Genomic DNA, 15,296 nt, shown 5'->3' on the forward strand with positions numbered 1-15,296 from the left:
TGATCATATTATTGAATTTTTGTATCTTCTCTCTTTTAGTTGCCATGTCAACAATAGGAGACAAAATCCTTGACACAGCTTTGTCTAAGGTGAGACTTTTTATTAATTGTCACAAATGAAGGGCTATATTATAAACAGGCATGTTTGCCTTCTTCCAACATCTACAAACGGCAGAAATTTCAAGTAGACAATTTATAATTATACGTCACTCATCAACATTACTCAATTGAATACAAGCAAACAAGCATGGTAAGCACTTAAAGCTGTCAGTGTTTAAATGTGGCTACAGTACATTGCTGACTTGTGACATGCTCTTTAGGTCCAGTTCATACTCACAACTCATTGTAGGATCAGTGTATGATCCAATTCTTGATGACATTCAATATGTAAATGGCTGATGTAAACAGAGATACATTATAATGCAGATCTGCCAATTGTAAATTTAATTTTGCTGATATAACATAAATGTGAAGTAACAATGTAACAGAAAATCAGTGTTGGAATAGAATAAAATGCCTTTATTGTCATTATACACAAGTGCAGTACCTGTGCAATGAGACATAATGAGCACCTGTAGGAGGATCAATGAGATTGAACAGTTTGTTTCTTCTTCTTTTAAACGTAGATTGGAGAGAAGAGTTTGTTCACCAAAGAGTTGGAGAATGCCCTGGAGAGGAATGAGTGAGTGTTACAGTTACCGCTGTCATCTGTGGCTGACCCCACACCGCCTCCACACCATTGTTTCACCAAAAGACACCGACCGTTAGGGCTTCTCTGACAGGGGTTTACTTGTGAAGACTTTCGCATTGTAGCTGTCATTTACAAATACTGTGTGCTAGTAGTCAACAAGTATCAATTTAAAACCTTTTTATGGCAGAAAAATCTCTTTGAATAAAACGCACTTATCAGCCTGTTTAGGCCATTTCCTCTCTCCACAACATACTCTAGGAAAAGACCACAAGAGCATCCACTGAATGCTTTACTTAAAGCAACACTAAATACATTTTCGAACCTTTTTTAAAATAATGTTTCCAAAATTGTTTCAGTGGTTCATCAACTCGTGACAGGGTGAACGGGCACATCTGAATTTGCTTTGCGGCTCTCTACCGGCTATAACCGCACTATGCAAGTTTGCCAGATCTGGTTGGAGATCTGTAGTTCCAATGAGACATAATGGGAACCTGTAGGAGGATCGAAGAGACAAAAGTTCTCTAGTGTTGCTTTAAATCCATGCAGAAGGAAACCCTTTGATTTCCTCAGCCTCAGATGTAGCAGATGGCTCTGTTCTATAGCTGCCTTGACAATGTCATACATACACACACACACACACACACACACAGTACTGAATGGCTGTATTATACCATGAGATATAGGTGGAGCATACATGTATGACTGTTCCTCTGTGTCCCACAGGGTTGATCTGGTTGTTCACTCGCTGAAAGACCTTCCCACCACTCTGCCTTCAGGATTCACCATCGGGGCCGTGCTGAAGTAGGTGCACTCACACAATCAGTGTGCAGTATGTCTGTATAAATTTGCACTGTATCATGCCATGGTGTATAGGTATAGTCAGATATTACTCTTTGTCCATTCTGGAGATCCTTATAGTATGTGGAATCTTAGTGTGGTTGTCATTTGACTGGCTGTAAATTGGAAAAAAGTGTTGCACACTCTGGCTCCATATGCATATCTCTATCTCTACTTATTCTGACAACGTTTTGGCTCTCAGGCCTTCTTTAAATCAACAATTTGACAAGCTGTAACCACTCCCTGTCCTTTGCACCCGGCTGCTTTTAGGAGAGAAAACCCCCATGATGCAGTCGTTTTACACCCAAAACATGTAGGGAAAACTCTTGACACTCTGCCAGAAAACAGGTACAGTTTTGGAATAGATTAAGCAATCTGTTTTATGGTTTTTCACACATATGAAAAGTATGGATAACTTTTCTTCTTACTGTGCGTTTGTGTAGCGTGATTGGCACCAGTTCACTGCGCCGCGCCGCTCAGCTGAAGAAGAGATTCTCCCACCTGGAGTTCAAAGATATTGTATCCTTTTTAGGAAGCATTGTTGTCAGTCAGAACATAATGATAGGTGAAGATAAGACGGGAAATATTTAAACGTCACTGCACAACAAACAATCTGTTTAAGAAGCATAAGGGTGCTAGCAAGCCATAATGGATGTTTGTCTGAAGTGTTTTCCTTAGCTGAGGTCTCTAGCGTGGGAACCTGAACACACGTCTGAAGAAGCTGGATGAGAAGGCGGACTTTGCTGCCATCATCCTGGCTGCCGCCGGCCTCAGGAGAATGGGTTGGGACAACCGGATCAGCCAGGTACAGTTGATCATCTAAAGTCCTCTCTGTGAAGTCTCGCTTAGTCATCATTTGTCATCTAACAGTCAAACTCACTGAGTCTTTCCACTGGTAGATCCTTGGACCTGAAGACTGCATGTATGCTGTTGGACAGGTAAGAACAGTGGGATGGAACATATGACTAATCCATAGAAGAGAAGGCTAAATAATAGCTAATAATAACTGCATCCATATGTGTTCTGCGTTATCAGGGGGCTCTTGCAGTGGAGGTTCGGGCCAGAGATGCAGACATCCTGGAGATGGTGTCTGTCCTCCATGACCCAGACACTGTGCTACGCTGCATAGCTGAGAGAGCTTTCCTCAGACACTTGGTACACACACACACACAAACTTACACTTATTTTTATATTGTGTGAATATGTAAAGCCCCATGTATTCAATTTAACTGTCATTTGTAGGAGGGTGGGTGCAGTGTTCCGGTGGCTGTACACACCGAAGTGAAGGACTCCCAGGTAGGTAGAGGCAGAAACACACACACACACACACACACACACACATACATATTTTGCATGCATACATTTGACCATTCACTAAGCCCCTGCTGCCCCTGCTAGATAAGACTTGTATACATCAGACAATGATCTTTTTGAAAAATAGACCATTAAAGCTGCAGTAGGGAGTTTGAGAAAATGTGGTTAGCCTAAAAATTGAACAAGCACACCTTACAGGTCCCTCCCCCTGCTCTCTGCTGCGCCACAGCTCCTCCCCCACAGCGGGGCCTGCCGTGAACGCGCAGGCTAGTAAGCAGGGCCACCGATGCTTTCCACATCCTCATGGACAATACAGGGGATTTAATCTGAGGAGGGTATAGCTTATGTAAACAATTTGCTTATATAAATTATTTATATTTTGTAAATTTTTTTCAATAAAAGGGTTTAAAATGATTTTTCATGTAATCGCTCATTTGTGAGAACAAAAGTAGCACCTTACACAGTACATTACTGAATTACCTTTTGGATCAATTTAAAACCGTAAACTTTCAGTAGGAATGATGAATGACTGAGGAAGCTCAATGAGCCAAGGAATAATAACATCTTAGAAATATGTCTTAGGTTTTATTAGAATATGGGTAAAATAAATCAGCTTTTTTTGCAAAGTACTCCTGCACAAGGAAATACTGAACATTTTGAGTTGGACTGAAAGACGATTCCTTCACGTGCCTGTGTCCGGGGCCATGTCTGACCTGTTGAAGGAGCACAAAGAATTTGTGTCAGACATTTGATTTACAAATTACACCCTGAGGGGAAAGAAAACATGTTTAAAAATAATCAAAAGTAGAAGTCTGCCTTGCCAAACGTCGACAGGGACAGCGCACAATTAAAGTAGTTTAACCATAGCTACATTTATTGTGATCGACAAAAACACCTTTTGGCTTGCTAACTGTAGGCATCGAAATAATATTACTTATACTGAGGGTGGAGGAGTTAGCAGGTAAAGTTAATCTTCACCTGCTACAACATTTCTGCCGTGCCACAAGCTACGGAGTAAACTGAGATTTGCGCTATCACCAGTGTACTGAAAGTGTACTGTAACCATCGATATCTTAGTTGTGTAGTTCTTAAAAAATGAAACAAATCCAGCAGGGATACTTACATGTCAAGCAGAAATGTGGCTAACGCTAGCTCAGAATCCGTGTTGAATCCTTCCAGTAGGCGTAGCTCCCTCCACCTTTGAAAAGCCGCTTCGATGTTGACCCTCGTTTTATTTCGGGCTCGGTTTAATTCTTTCTTTTTAGCTCGCTTTTCGTCATCGGTCTTCTTCTGTTTGCCGTCTTGTTTTCCGAGCAGTGTCACTCGAGAAATTGGCAGTTTTTGAAAAGTGTTTTCCCGCATTAGCACAGCTGCAGTGCACTAGCAATCTGAGCTCGAACGGCGGTACGCGCTGTGCGGGGGAGGGGTATGAGCAGCGCGTACGAGAGTGATTGACCCTGCTAAGACAGTCCTCCTCGCTCTGATTGGCTGTTTCTGACCGGGAGCGGTGTATTCTGCAAGTGGCAGCGAGCACAGGGAGGAGCAGCAGGAGCTTGATTTTTTCACAGATTATCTGTCTCATATTCTACTGTCAGGACATAGTGACAGTTTTAACAAATATGTAAAAAATACATTTTTACAAAAGTTACCTACTGAAGCTTTAAAGGGTCCTTTCTGGAGAGTTCTGTGCAAAGACATGGAGATTGTTAGAGTATCAACAGGTATTAGGGCATTTAGCATTTACATTACTGTTAATCAGTCATCACTTGATTACACATTGTATTACCTTGTTATGCAAGAAGAAGTGACACATACTATGTGTCAAACATAATGTGCCGAATAAAAAGACTTAGCAACAGCTGAGAAGATTTGGGTCTGTGGTGACCAGGTCCACCTCACACAAATTTCCTTCTCCCATTCTCAATCTTTACTACTACTGCAAACACACACCAAACAAACCAACACACACACACACACACACACACTGGAGGAGATGCGACAGCAAGGACCGGTTCAACGGCTTGGTCAGCAACATTAACTCGTAGCGGCCGTTGGAGCTTCCGATTACTGGGCTTCCACCCCTGCCAACGGGGTTTTTAGCTTTAGGAGAAGGCATTTTATCTGTTAATCCTACCAACGTAGACACTTATGCATTATGTTGTTGACCAGCAGTGGTGAATTTTCTGCAATGATTGTTGCATGACGTGTTCCTATTGTCCTCATCTCAGCTCAGCCGAGACAAAATAGATGTGCCATTTCAAAAATCTTTCATTTATTGTCAGAAATATCATGTTTTCAAAAGCACAATGTCACATAAAATTTCATCAAATTTTATGTGACAAATATTTCCAGTAGGCGTCACATAAAATTTCATCAAATTTTATGTGACAAATATTTCCAGTAGGCAACTGACTGCAAGCAGGCACAGCCGGACACAAATGAGCAGGCCCAATATCCTGTAAACGTTCCTTCAGTATTTAGACTTTGTTGTCTAAATACATAATATTATGCTAAAGGACTGAGTCCCAGGTACAAAGTCAGCGTCCTCATCAGGTGACCATCCGTGTAAAAGACATGGAGATAAAGAAACATTGAACCATTAATATCTTGTTAATCAGACTTTTCATTTGTTTTAACATAATCAACACTTCGACATGCAACACAGAGAGTCGGATTTATACTTTACTGCCAAAAATTTCTTACAAGAAAACAAGATTTGAGGACGAGCATTATCTGATGAGTTTGGTTGATAAGTTGCTGGAGTGTAAACTTCCCCAAACCCAATAGGACAGTGTACACTCTGATATAGCAGAATCCGGGACCAGCTCCCAAACAGTGGGGAAATACAACACATTGCTAACTTAACATAATGTTGTCAGCTGTTGTTGAAGTTGAAACTATTGGATGTGATTCCAGCTCTACCTGACGGGGGCAGTGTACAGCCTGGACGGCTCAGACAGTCTGAAGGAAACCATGCAGACTAGCCTTGCTGCTGATGACAAGGTAACATTGTGTGAGTGTACAGTGCACGGTCACATCGTTGACCATTGGCTGGATTGTCAGACTTCACAAAGAGACTGGATGAAAGATGTAATAAGTATGAAGTTGTGTTTTTTATATTTGTGTCAGCCATCATATAACATAGTCTATATCCTTTTGCGTTTTACTCCCGGAATTGCTCCGGTGCTGCAGGAAAATCTGCCGGATGCATGTACTTTCCATTTCCTTTGCTTTCGTTGTGTTCGTTATTTATTTGACTATTATTGACTTTTTAAAGAAAAGCAAACAAACGTTATATTGATCATGTGTGTTTGTGTGACAGAGCATAGAGGAGGTGGACGAGCAGTCCCAGCGGGTGGGAGTGACAGCCAGAAAGATTCCTGGTGAAGCCCAGGACAGGGCTGAGCAGCTGGGGATCGACCTGGCCAACTTACTGCTGAGCAAAGGAGCCAAGGAGATCCTGACAGTGGCCAGGCAGCTCAACGACGCCAGATAATCCCGCCCTGCTCAGGGGGCAGGGCTCCGGAGGTGGCCAGGTCCTCACGTGCAGTCAGTCACAGCCTTGTGTCAAGAAAAAAACTTGAATTCCTTTTTATTTTACACATTTGAAGTTGCGGCAGAACAATTAATTAAAAGTGACTTACAGTGGCACCAGGTGATCTCAGTAACTGGCAGATTTTAAACACTACTCGGACCAAAGCTCAGTGGGGTAAAAACTTACTGGGATTATCAGTGAAAAGCACAAAATGGCCTTTAAATAATGTCGTCGACACTTACAGTACCATCACTGGCTGATATCCTCATGGTGAAACTGTTTTTTTTTTTTTTTTAAGTGTGTCAGTATAGTAGCATTATCTGTAAAAGGGATGCCACTACAATTCAGCATTTTCAAAATATTTCCCTCCCAACCCAGGATGTTTCATCAGCCTTTGTTAATTTTCCCCACATGCAGATAAAAAGAGGAGTTAACCCAGAGTTCCTCTTTCAGCTCTTCGTTGCATTGCTATTTGGAAACGCTGACGTTTGATGGAACCAAAGATGAGTTTCAGAGCATGTGTTCACATGTTGTAGTTCAGAGCAGCTAACACTACGGAGAAATCGGCCTTGTTGACGTGTGAAGAGTTAAGAAATGCCAATCATAATCTCTATGACTTTCTTTCTTGAGCTACTCCCTGAGCACAAGTACTGTACAGTAGGTCTCGGATTGAGTGGTGTTTTATCATATTGGCTTCCTGGAAAAATAAGTTCACTTCTTCATTCAGCTCATGTCGAATGGAACATTTTCAACTGAGGAGGTTCACTGCTTTTAAGAATATGTTACAGAGAGAGAATATATTTATTATACATGATGAGAAGCTGGAGGCTTTTTTTTGTTTACCCCACCTGTGGCCCAGCTAGTGATGCTTAGATGTACAGCTGCTTTGTACTGAACCTAATATGAAATGCAGTCCCACTGCATGACTGGAGATTACTTGTTTAACACTGGAGCAGTCCCGGCATCCCGGTTTTTAGTTTTCAGCTCAGATATTCTTTTGCATAGAATCAGTTGCTCCTGATCATGCTTTGCCGATATTGCATCTGTAATGCGTTATCACTAAAGAATGGCTTGCAGCAACACGTCAAGCATCAACTGTGAGCTTGTGATTTTTAAATGCCATGTCCAATTGTGGATACACAGTTGAATAATCAACTGCTCAAAATGTAAAAAAAAAACAGAGCAGAGCAGCCAACCTAGCTATTGGCTTTCATGTACTGGCTATAGGTTGATTTACTGTTTTGCTGAAGATGCAAACTAATGTTGATTTAACTGAAAACAATTACAGATTATTTCCATAAACCATCTCCAACAATGTTTTACAGCTGTATTGCTACACTCATTACACTGACTGACTGGCCGTTACGGTCTCATTCATTCAGATAGTATGTTGTAGTGTAGTTCTAATAAAGCACTGTTTCATTCAACACACAAAACAAAAATGAAACCCCTTATTGCATAATTCTAGCTTCTGCATCTCAGAATTATAACATAGCGCTCTTAATTATGAGGTGAAGATCTTGTCAACATGGGAAATTATTCTCGTAATTTTGACTTCGTATCCTAATGACAACATCCATATCTCCTAATTATCGGTATAATAATAATCGGTTTTTCGTTATTATGAGATATGGACCTCATACTTATGGTACATTTTTCTTTTAATTATTAGACCGTTTATCATCATTTTCCTTTTTCTTTCTTACGAGACTAAGTTATTATGAGAATAGATACTTTTGTGAATGCAATGCACGTCTGTATGGTTCATCCACAGCTATTCAAAATGCTTGTTTTTATGAAATTAACAACGAAATGACCATTTGTTTTTGCTGTACTGTTTCATATAAAATGTACTGTACTTCACATATCAAAAACATATCAAAAACGGAAGTTTTTGCAAAAACAGATTTTCGAAAGCAACAGATTTCCAAACTCGTTCACCTTAATGACTTGCTTTAGTTTCTATCAAAGTGCCATCTCAGTAAATGTATCATTTCCGCATATATTTATCTTATTGTTGTTTATCTTCCTTCATTCTACTTCAGTTCACCAGCTGTATTTGTGGGATGCCATATTATACTTCTTTTTATTTTATAGTTCTTTATTTTAATATTATACTTAATTTAAACCTTGTGAGGCAACGTTTGCCATATTTTTCCAGCTTTAATTTCTACCTAGAATGTTTCTGTATTTAGAATTATTTACAGTACTTCACAATTACAAGAACATTAATCTGTTAATTCCAAAATATTCATGAGTTTTTGTTTTCCAGCTATGTGAACATTGTGTCAAATGAAACCGTTGTCAAGAAACAAATGTCAATAAAGCTGTGTTATATCTGTCCAGGTTTTTTGTCCTAGTATTGTTATTAATCATATATCAGCAGACAGCTCAGATACTCGTTGCAGTTGATTAATACCACAAAATATCAATTCATACCTACAACAAACTAACAACTAAAAGAATCAACAGGCAATTAAGACAGTTGTTAAAATTAATTTGGGGAGGGGGACATGAATGTATGAATCAAATGGCAAAGCAATGATCCAACCAACTAACAATCACTATTACCATAGTTTGAACCTAAATTATTGTATGAATGCAACAGATGATTTTATTGTTTAGCCAAATACCTCATTATGAATTAATTCATGAGTTGGCCAGTTTCTTAGTCAATCTATAAAGAGAGAACCAAGCCTACTATATGAGCGGAGTTGTTGGTCTATAGTTGCAAACACTCAGCAGGTTGTCCGCATCATGTCTCCTTATCCAATAAAACTGAAGCCTTCCATACTGGGTCGTCCCATGTGGATTCAAAGTAAAGAAGCTTTGTTGGGAGGCCATTGGGATCACATGGTGGAAGTGAAAGGTTGCTGGTTCTAGAGTGTCTTTCATCTGGATCTTTTGCACCACTCTCTGATGTCCTGTTGTTGGGATGGTTGCCACATGTTGACTGGCATTGGAAGACTTGACTGGATGCTCACCAGCAGCACACTTTGCTGCCCATGGAGAACAGAAGTCTTGGAGAGTGTGTGTAGTCTTAGAATCAGGAGGACAGAAGCCTTTGCGAGCCTGCATAGCCTTAGAAGTAGCTGGGTGCTTGGCAATGGTGGAGCGTTTTCCAAGGCGTGATGAGTTCTTGGTGGCAACTTTCAATTTTTTAAAGAGCTCCAAGACTTTTTTATCCATGGTCACCTGTAGTTGGTCTCTAATGTTGTTATATTTGGTGGAAGACAGGAGGAACCCTTTGCCTCTCTGTATCTCTCGCTTTATTGGCGAGCATTCAGGAGGCCCACGGTCTCGTTGGGGTTGAGGATCTTCTGGGGTTGAAGGAGGAACCTTCAGGGGATAAGGAGTCCTGTTTTCAACCTCTATAGGTGGTACGTACAAGGTTCTGGGTTCTAGGAGTATGGAAAGGTACATGTAACACAAAGAATGTGAAATTTCAACAGTGGCGATTTAAATACTAAAAAAAAAATGGGCCTCAGGCAAGAACATTATTGTATTCTTGTCCTAAAGATCTCATCACCTCCTCCTTCTGCAATGTTGGCTTGTACAAGTGTCCCAAGTTGGATTCCACAAAATCCCTTTAAAGGTGTCCTGCCACACGTATTTCATTACTTTGTGGTAATGTCTGAAGTTCTACCATGAACTCTAACATTTTTTAGGGGAAAAATGCCTTGGTTGCCTTGTTTCAAGCCATTCTAGTGTGGTATAGAAAGCCTGCAAAAAGACTCAGCTCTATTTGCGCAAGTTCTCATTAATATGCAACGAGCTAAGCTGCTTGCCTCTGATTGGCTAACAGCTAGCCAATGACAGCCCGGCTATTGGTATCCTTCACCCAGCGCAACTGGGCAACCTCATGAATAGTAATGAACTCAGGCAACATGACGTCAGACTGACCAGCTTTTGTAATTGGCCTGATTTCTCCGCTTATTTCTTTTCAGTTCATTTTCACATTCACAACCTAATACAAACACATATGGACCTAACATATTTTAAAAAATGCAAGTAAAAAAGGTTTTGTGTGGCAGGGCACCTTTAATGCGCAAACCTGTGACCCAAGTGCTAGCATTGCACGAAGTACGGCAGTAACTGTTTGGGGGATGTCATTAGTTTTGTAACTATTTGGTCACGTATCAAAGTACAGTACTGGAGAAATCAGGAATTTGGCCTGATGATGGTGCTACTGTAGATAGCGATTATATTTTAGTTCATTTTGGTTACGCATTTAAACTACAATTTCTTTCAGATTAAGGTTTTGTTATTCTCAAGTGAAAACAATGACTCATTCAGGAGGTCTGGACCTCTCATGAATTTTGTTTGTATCAAAGGGAAAACTCAAAAAACACTTTTCCCACTTAAGAAAATTGTTGTCCGTTCGTGCATGAGGCTCAATGTCTTCATGCATTGAATGAAGATAGTGTGTAGTCTTGATGAAAGTTACCTTGCTTTGGGATGACAACATCTACAGACACCACAGTACTTTCCAATGGAGGCTCCGGCCACTCTGTAGAAATTGAAACATTTTTCCAAAATGAAAAATATAAATGTTCACTACTGCAGGCAAAACATAACCATCTCAATTGCCACATCAGCATCATATGCTACTACCTTTAGGAATTAAACTGGATGTTCTTTGTTTATCGGACAGAGAGTATCTTTCTGTTGCCAACTGGACGTGAGGTTTGATGGTTTCATGAAGCTTTGTGAGTTCCGTTTGCTCACTGAGTTGTTTAGGTCCATTTTCAGGACAGATGGTTGGTCTAGAAAAAAAACCCATACACATTTAACATACTTTCACAGTCGTTGGGGACTTATAGAACTTGCATAAGAAGTTCTGAATGATTGGAAACCATCATTCAGAGTTAACACTTACAGGACGTTCACAGTCTTTCTTGTAATAAATGTTGAGCCGACTTCTTGCGTTTGAGGCTTCACATTCGTCTGTCCGTCATCAGATAATTTCAGCTGGTTCTGCAGAGTAGTGTTAGTGTTCATCTGCGTCAGAAGGACATATCTTTCCATCTTGTGTACTTCCTTCGCTTTCTTCTCATCCGCCCTTTCCTTTTCCTGCACCTTTGTTTTTTCCTTCTTGGCTTTCTCATTTTTCTCATCTTCCATTCTCCATTTCACATCATCTGTCTCTTCTTCCTCTTCCTCCTCATCTTGTGTGATCCATAAAACTCTTGTGCTCACATGTTCCTCATCCTTTGCTGTGGGTTGATTCACCCGATGAGAACTATAACTGATGTCATCCCAACAGTACACCTTGTTAAGATCCTTTCTCTTCTTCCTCCAGTTTCGGATGACAGAGTTGGGGATGTAGCCATCTGGAGCTATAGGCCATTTCAGAGGCTCCATGTTCACATCAACAGTTTGAGACATAATGTGACAGAAGGCCCTCTTCACAGGCACCAGACTCTGTACCAAACATCTAGCTGTAACTGCATAACAGATAGTTGTCAAAGAGAAAAAAAGATTAGGATATTTTGGAAAATACATTTGCCGTCTTGCTGAGTTTTAGCTAGAGGAGAATAGCACTTTCATGTTAGCTTAGCTCAGTATAAAAACTGGAAACAGCTAGCCTAGCTGTGTTTGAAGGTAACAGAATAAATCTGCCAGCACCAAGTTCAAGGACACATATTACCGCGACAACACTTTCCTTGGCTAGGCACAAATTTGTTACATTTAGACAGAGCCAGGCAAGTTGTTTCCCATCTTAGTGTTAGGTCTAAGCTAAGCTAAGCTAAGCTAACTGGCTGCAGGCTCCAACTTCATATTTACCAAACAAACAAGAGAATGGCATGTATCCTCTCCTCTAACTGTTGGAAAGATAGCAAGTAAGCATTGACTTCCCATTTTTATATCAGACAAATACAATCTTTTTAACTCACCAGGATGACCTCCCTCTTCTCAGCAAGTTCTTCCTGCTGCTCAGGAGAGGAGGCCTCCCTCAGGTCTGCTGTGATTCATTTCTTTTTTAAATTTAAACAATTCAATTGGAATTTTAACAACACATTTACAAAATGGAACTCACAACAGGTTACCATTCCAAAGACAGTAACTAGGGTTTGTAGACTTGGGGTAGTACACAAACAATTGACCTAGTAAAAGGAAATAAGTAGAGTTGCATGTGACGATTTTAGGCCTTCACATTTGGAAGTTAAAGACCAGATGCGGCTACAAGATTACATCATCAAAAGCCTAACTGCATTATGCATTTGAGCTTTATCTTGTAGAGAGAGTTTAATCTGCTAGCTGACTCAGAGAAATGACATTCAGTATATAAGACTCATTTTCACAGCTTTAGAGAGTTTAGGTAAGACTTGATGAGAGTAAAGTCACTAATAAGTTGAGTGCATATGGGATTTTGCTAATAAAGAAATACCCAGATTTGTTCAATAAATTTGTTAGTAGCATCCTTAATCCCTACAATAATGATGGGGCTATTACACGTTGTCCATCCTTTTTGAATTCCATTTTTGCCTTTCTGAAGTTTTATTGGCCAACCTTCACCTTTTTGTGAATCCTGCTTGCCATCTTGGCACCCTTTTCCATCCAGGCTTCACAACACTGATGTCACAGACTGGGTAAACCCTGCCCACTCTGCTGGTGATTTGATTTCACCCTCAATCTCAAATCTATTGAGCTCGGCTTGGTCTGGTGATAGCCAGACTACTGATGTCATAGAAAGTGTGTGATTTTAGCAGAGGGGGAAAAAGGTTTCCACACGTGTACATGTTTGTGTGAGCTGTAGCAGCAGTGTTGAGCTCTTGATGACAATGACCTTTTGGTATTATCTTTTCATTTTTTAACTGTATCTTCTTATTGTCCTTTACTGCAACTGTCATTCTGGATATGTTCACAAAACTAAACAAAAATGAGGTCGACCTTTATTGGATTTGTACTCCTTTACAGTATTTGCGGTGTTGGTGACAAACTAACTTTGCACCTGTTGTTTTATAAAGTTATTGCTGTGGAGAAAAAAAATGCTTTTATTTTATGTTCAATCAGAACAAAACCAAATGAACACTGTCGCACAAATCATAGAATGGCATGTCATGTCAATGGCATTCAATATATGAAAATATAAGAGCTTTTTAAAAAGGGACAACTGTCTTTAACTCAATGCTTCACATCACAACAGAAGATCCGTTGCTCGATGGTGTTTTAAGTCCCCAACGTCTCGTTCCAGGCAGCGCTGCGACCGCTGCCTTCAAGGCACTTTACCCTAACAATAACCCTAACAATAACCCTAACCATAAGCATAACCATAACCATAACCAGTGACTAATCCTAGTGCTTTCCAGGCACCGCTGCCTGGAAGGAGACGTTGGGGCCAAAAAACACAGATAAACGGATACATTCATAACGAAAATATCATACCTGAAGCCTACAGACACACTTCATCTTAAATTACAAATTGACAAATATAGATAGAAGTAACTTTAAGTTAATTGCTGTACATGTATGGTGATATAATCAGACAATAAATAAGACAACGGGAACAACATGGCTTCTTCCTCTTTCACATGCTCTCTTCTACTTTGCAACTCTTTAACACAACAAATGCTGTTCCAGTTTGTTGTGATGAAAATGACATTTCATACAAGTGAAAACCTTTTTCATATATCTGTAACACCTGCATTATTGGCTCCCTGTCAGCAAAGCATTTGAAAGTTTCAATACATCCATTTTAATGAATTTAATGAGGAAACTGGTGATGGTCTGCAGATCAAATAACCAGGAAGATGTTAAGATGGTTGTTTCCAACTGTTTTTTTTCCCCACAAGATTGAGTAGATTGACTACACAGACGTAAGCATCAAATCAAATCTTTGATGTCCCTGAATGAATGTGTTTTTTCCCTGAATGAAGTTAAAGATGAGGACTCTAAAAGTCTTTTGTTTCCCAGTAAAGAGTTCCGAAATGGCCAGATTTAAATAATGTTTCAGTGAGGAGAGCAGGACCAAATCAAGTTGTGCTGCAGTCATGAGAGGACTGTTGTGTTCAAATAGCTACAGTCTCTCCTTTAATTATTCTAGCAAAGGGTAGTGTGAAGTGCTCACAATGCTCTTTACATTTATAGTTTGACATTTTTCTTCTTCGAAATATGCATATATTAGCTGAGACTTTATTGAGAAGATTGATAGCAATCTCATGTTTTTGTATTAAGGTTCCCTGTGGAGTTTCCTTGTAAACGTCTAACAAATGTGTTGAACGCATTTCCTTTCATATTGTTAACTTTCAATTTAACAACAATACTGTCTAAATGCAGTTTCAAAGCCCTTTTGAGCATGAACCTTACCTAATCATAATCTACTGCATTCAGTCTTTCATTGTGAAGCTACAAAAAGGTAGGCAATGAAATGGGACATGACTTCTTTTTCACAATTTAGCTTTTCTTTTATCTTCTTTTTTTTGTGCTTCTTGTTGATGTCTAAATAAGTGAGCAATGTGTATCAAGTATCAGTCTGAGCGAACTCTTTACAACCGACGTGGCTTACAGCTTCTTCTTTTTCTTTGTCTTTATCTGCAGCTCCGAGTGGGCAGGCAGTACATCAGGGGACTTCACTTTAATTCAACAGGCACTCACAAAGTGACACAGTCATTCAATCAATGGAACGGTTTTCAAAGCTGCATATATGTACTGTATGTTTTAAATGCAGTCAACACCTGAGATATCGAGCATATATTCGTGCATGCTGTTAATATTTTTGCTTGTAACATCTGAAAGAAAGGTTTATAAATAAATTTAAAAAAATGCAACTGGAAGACTATTTTTCAAAATATGATTATATACAGCTACTCTGAAACCTCGAACAACATTTAACAAACCCACACTAAAAATGTGCTTGACCAGAATCAAGAAGCTACTGTATGATTGTCAATAGTGCAGGTTGTGCTGTTATAGTTTT

The 15,296-nt window shown here is 39.8% G+C and overlaps 3 protein-coding genes across 5 annotated transcripts in view; 1 reads left to right on the forward strand and 2 right to left on the reverse strand.

Moving 5' to 3' along the window:
• The window catches only part of LOC116685439 (porphobilinogen deaminase), a 10,267-nt gene extending 1,548 nt beyond the window's left edge, over positions 1-8,719 (forward strand). The window contains 11 exon segments of the mRNA XM_032510505.1: positions 40-89; positions 626-681; positions 1,414-1,491; positions 1,798-1,875; positions 1,971-2,046; positions 2,219-2,332; positions 2,427-2,465; positions 2,563-2,682; positions 2,770-2,823; positions 5,758-5,844; positions 6,164-8,719. Coding sequence (XP_032366396.1) covers positions 40-89; positions 626-681; positions 1,414-1,491; positions 1,798-1,875; positions 1,971-2,046; positions 2,219-2,332; positions 2,427-2,465; positions 2,563-2,682; positions 2,770-2,823; positions 5,758-5,844; positions 6,164-6,337 — 926 coding nt within the window. The 3' untranslated portion in view covers positions 6,338-8,719.
• Positions 7,674-12,493, reverse strand: LOC116685417 (uncharacterized). Of its 3 annotated transcripts, none has more exons than XM_032510494.1 (5): positions 12,274-12,493; positions 11,256-11,823; positions 10,991-11,103; positions 10,824-10,886; positions 7,674-9,777 (listed from the first exon to the last, which is right to left on the reverse strand). In XM_032510494.1, the coding sequence occupies exons 2-5, from the start codon at positions 11,762-11,764 to the stop codon at positions 9,077-9,079; spliced, it is 1,386 nt and encodes a 461-aa protein (XP_032366385.1). In that variant the 5' UTR covers positions 11,765-11,823; positions 12,274-12,493; the 3' UTR covers positions 7,674-9,076. The 3 variants fall into 3 exon arrangements, with proteins under 3 accessions (XP_032366385.1, XP_032366375.1, XP_032366378.1); XM_032510484.1 differs by having other exon boundaries at positions 10,991-11,142; XM_032510487.1 differs by having other exon boundaries at positions 10,991-11,142; positions 11,256-11,813; positions 12,274-12,342.
• A 1,060-nt stretch (positions 12,494-13,553) lies between these two features.
• ubash3bb (ubiquitin associated and SH3 domain containing Bb) overlaps positions 13,554-15,296 on the reverse strand; it is a 44,509-nt gene continuing 42,766 nt past the window's right edge. The window contains exons 15-16 of the mRNA XM_032507212.1: positions 13,634-15,296; positions 13,554-13,603 (exon numbers count right to left, since the gene is read on the reverse strand). The exon at positions 13,634-15,296 is cut by the window's right edge and continues 1,901 nt beyond it. The gene's annotated coding sequence lies outside the window, so the exon portion shown is untranslated. The remainder of the gene's footprint in view (positions 13,604-13,633) is intronic.

This window comes from Etheostoma spectabile, chromosome 3 (assembly GCF_008692095.1).
Source record: "Etheostoma spectabile isolate EspeVRDwgs_2016 chromosome 3, UIUC_Espe_1.0, whole genome shotgun sequence".
In the NCBI taxonomy this organism is placed as follows: Eukaryota; Metazoa; Chordata; class Actinopteri; order Perciformes; family Percidae; genus Etheostoma; species Etheostoma spectabile.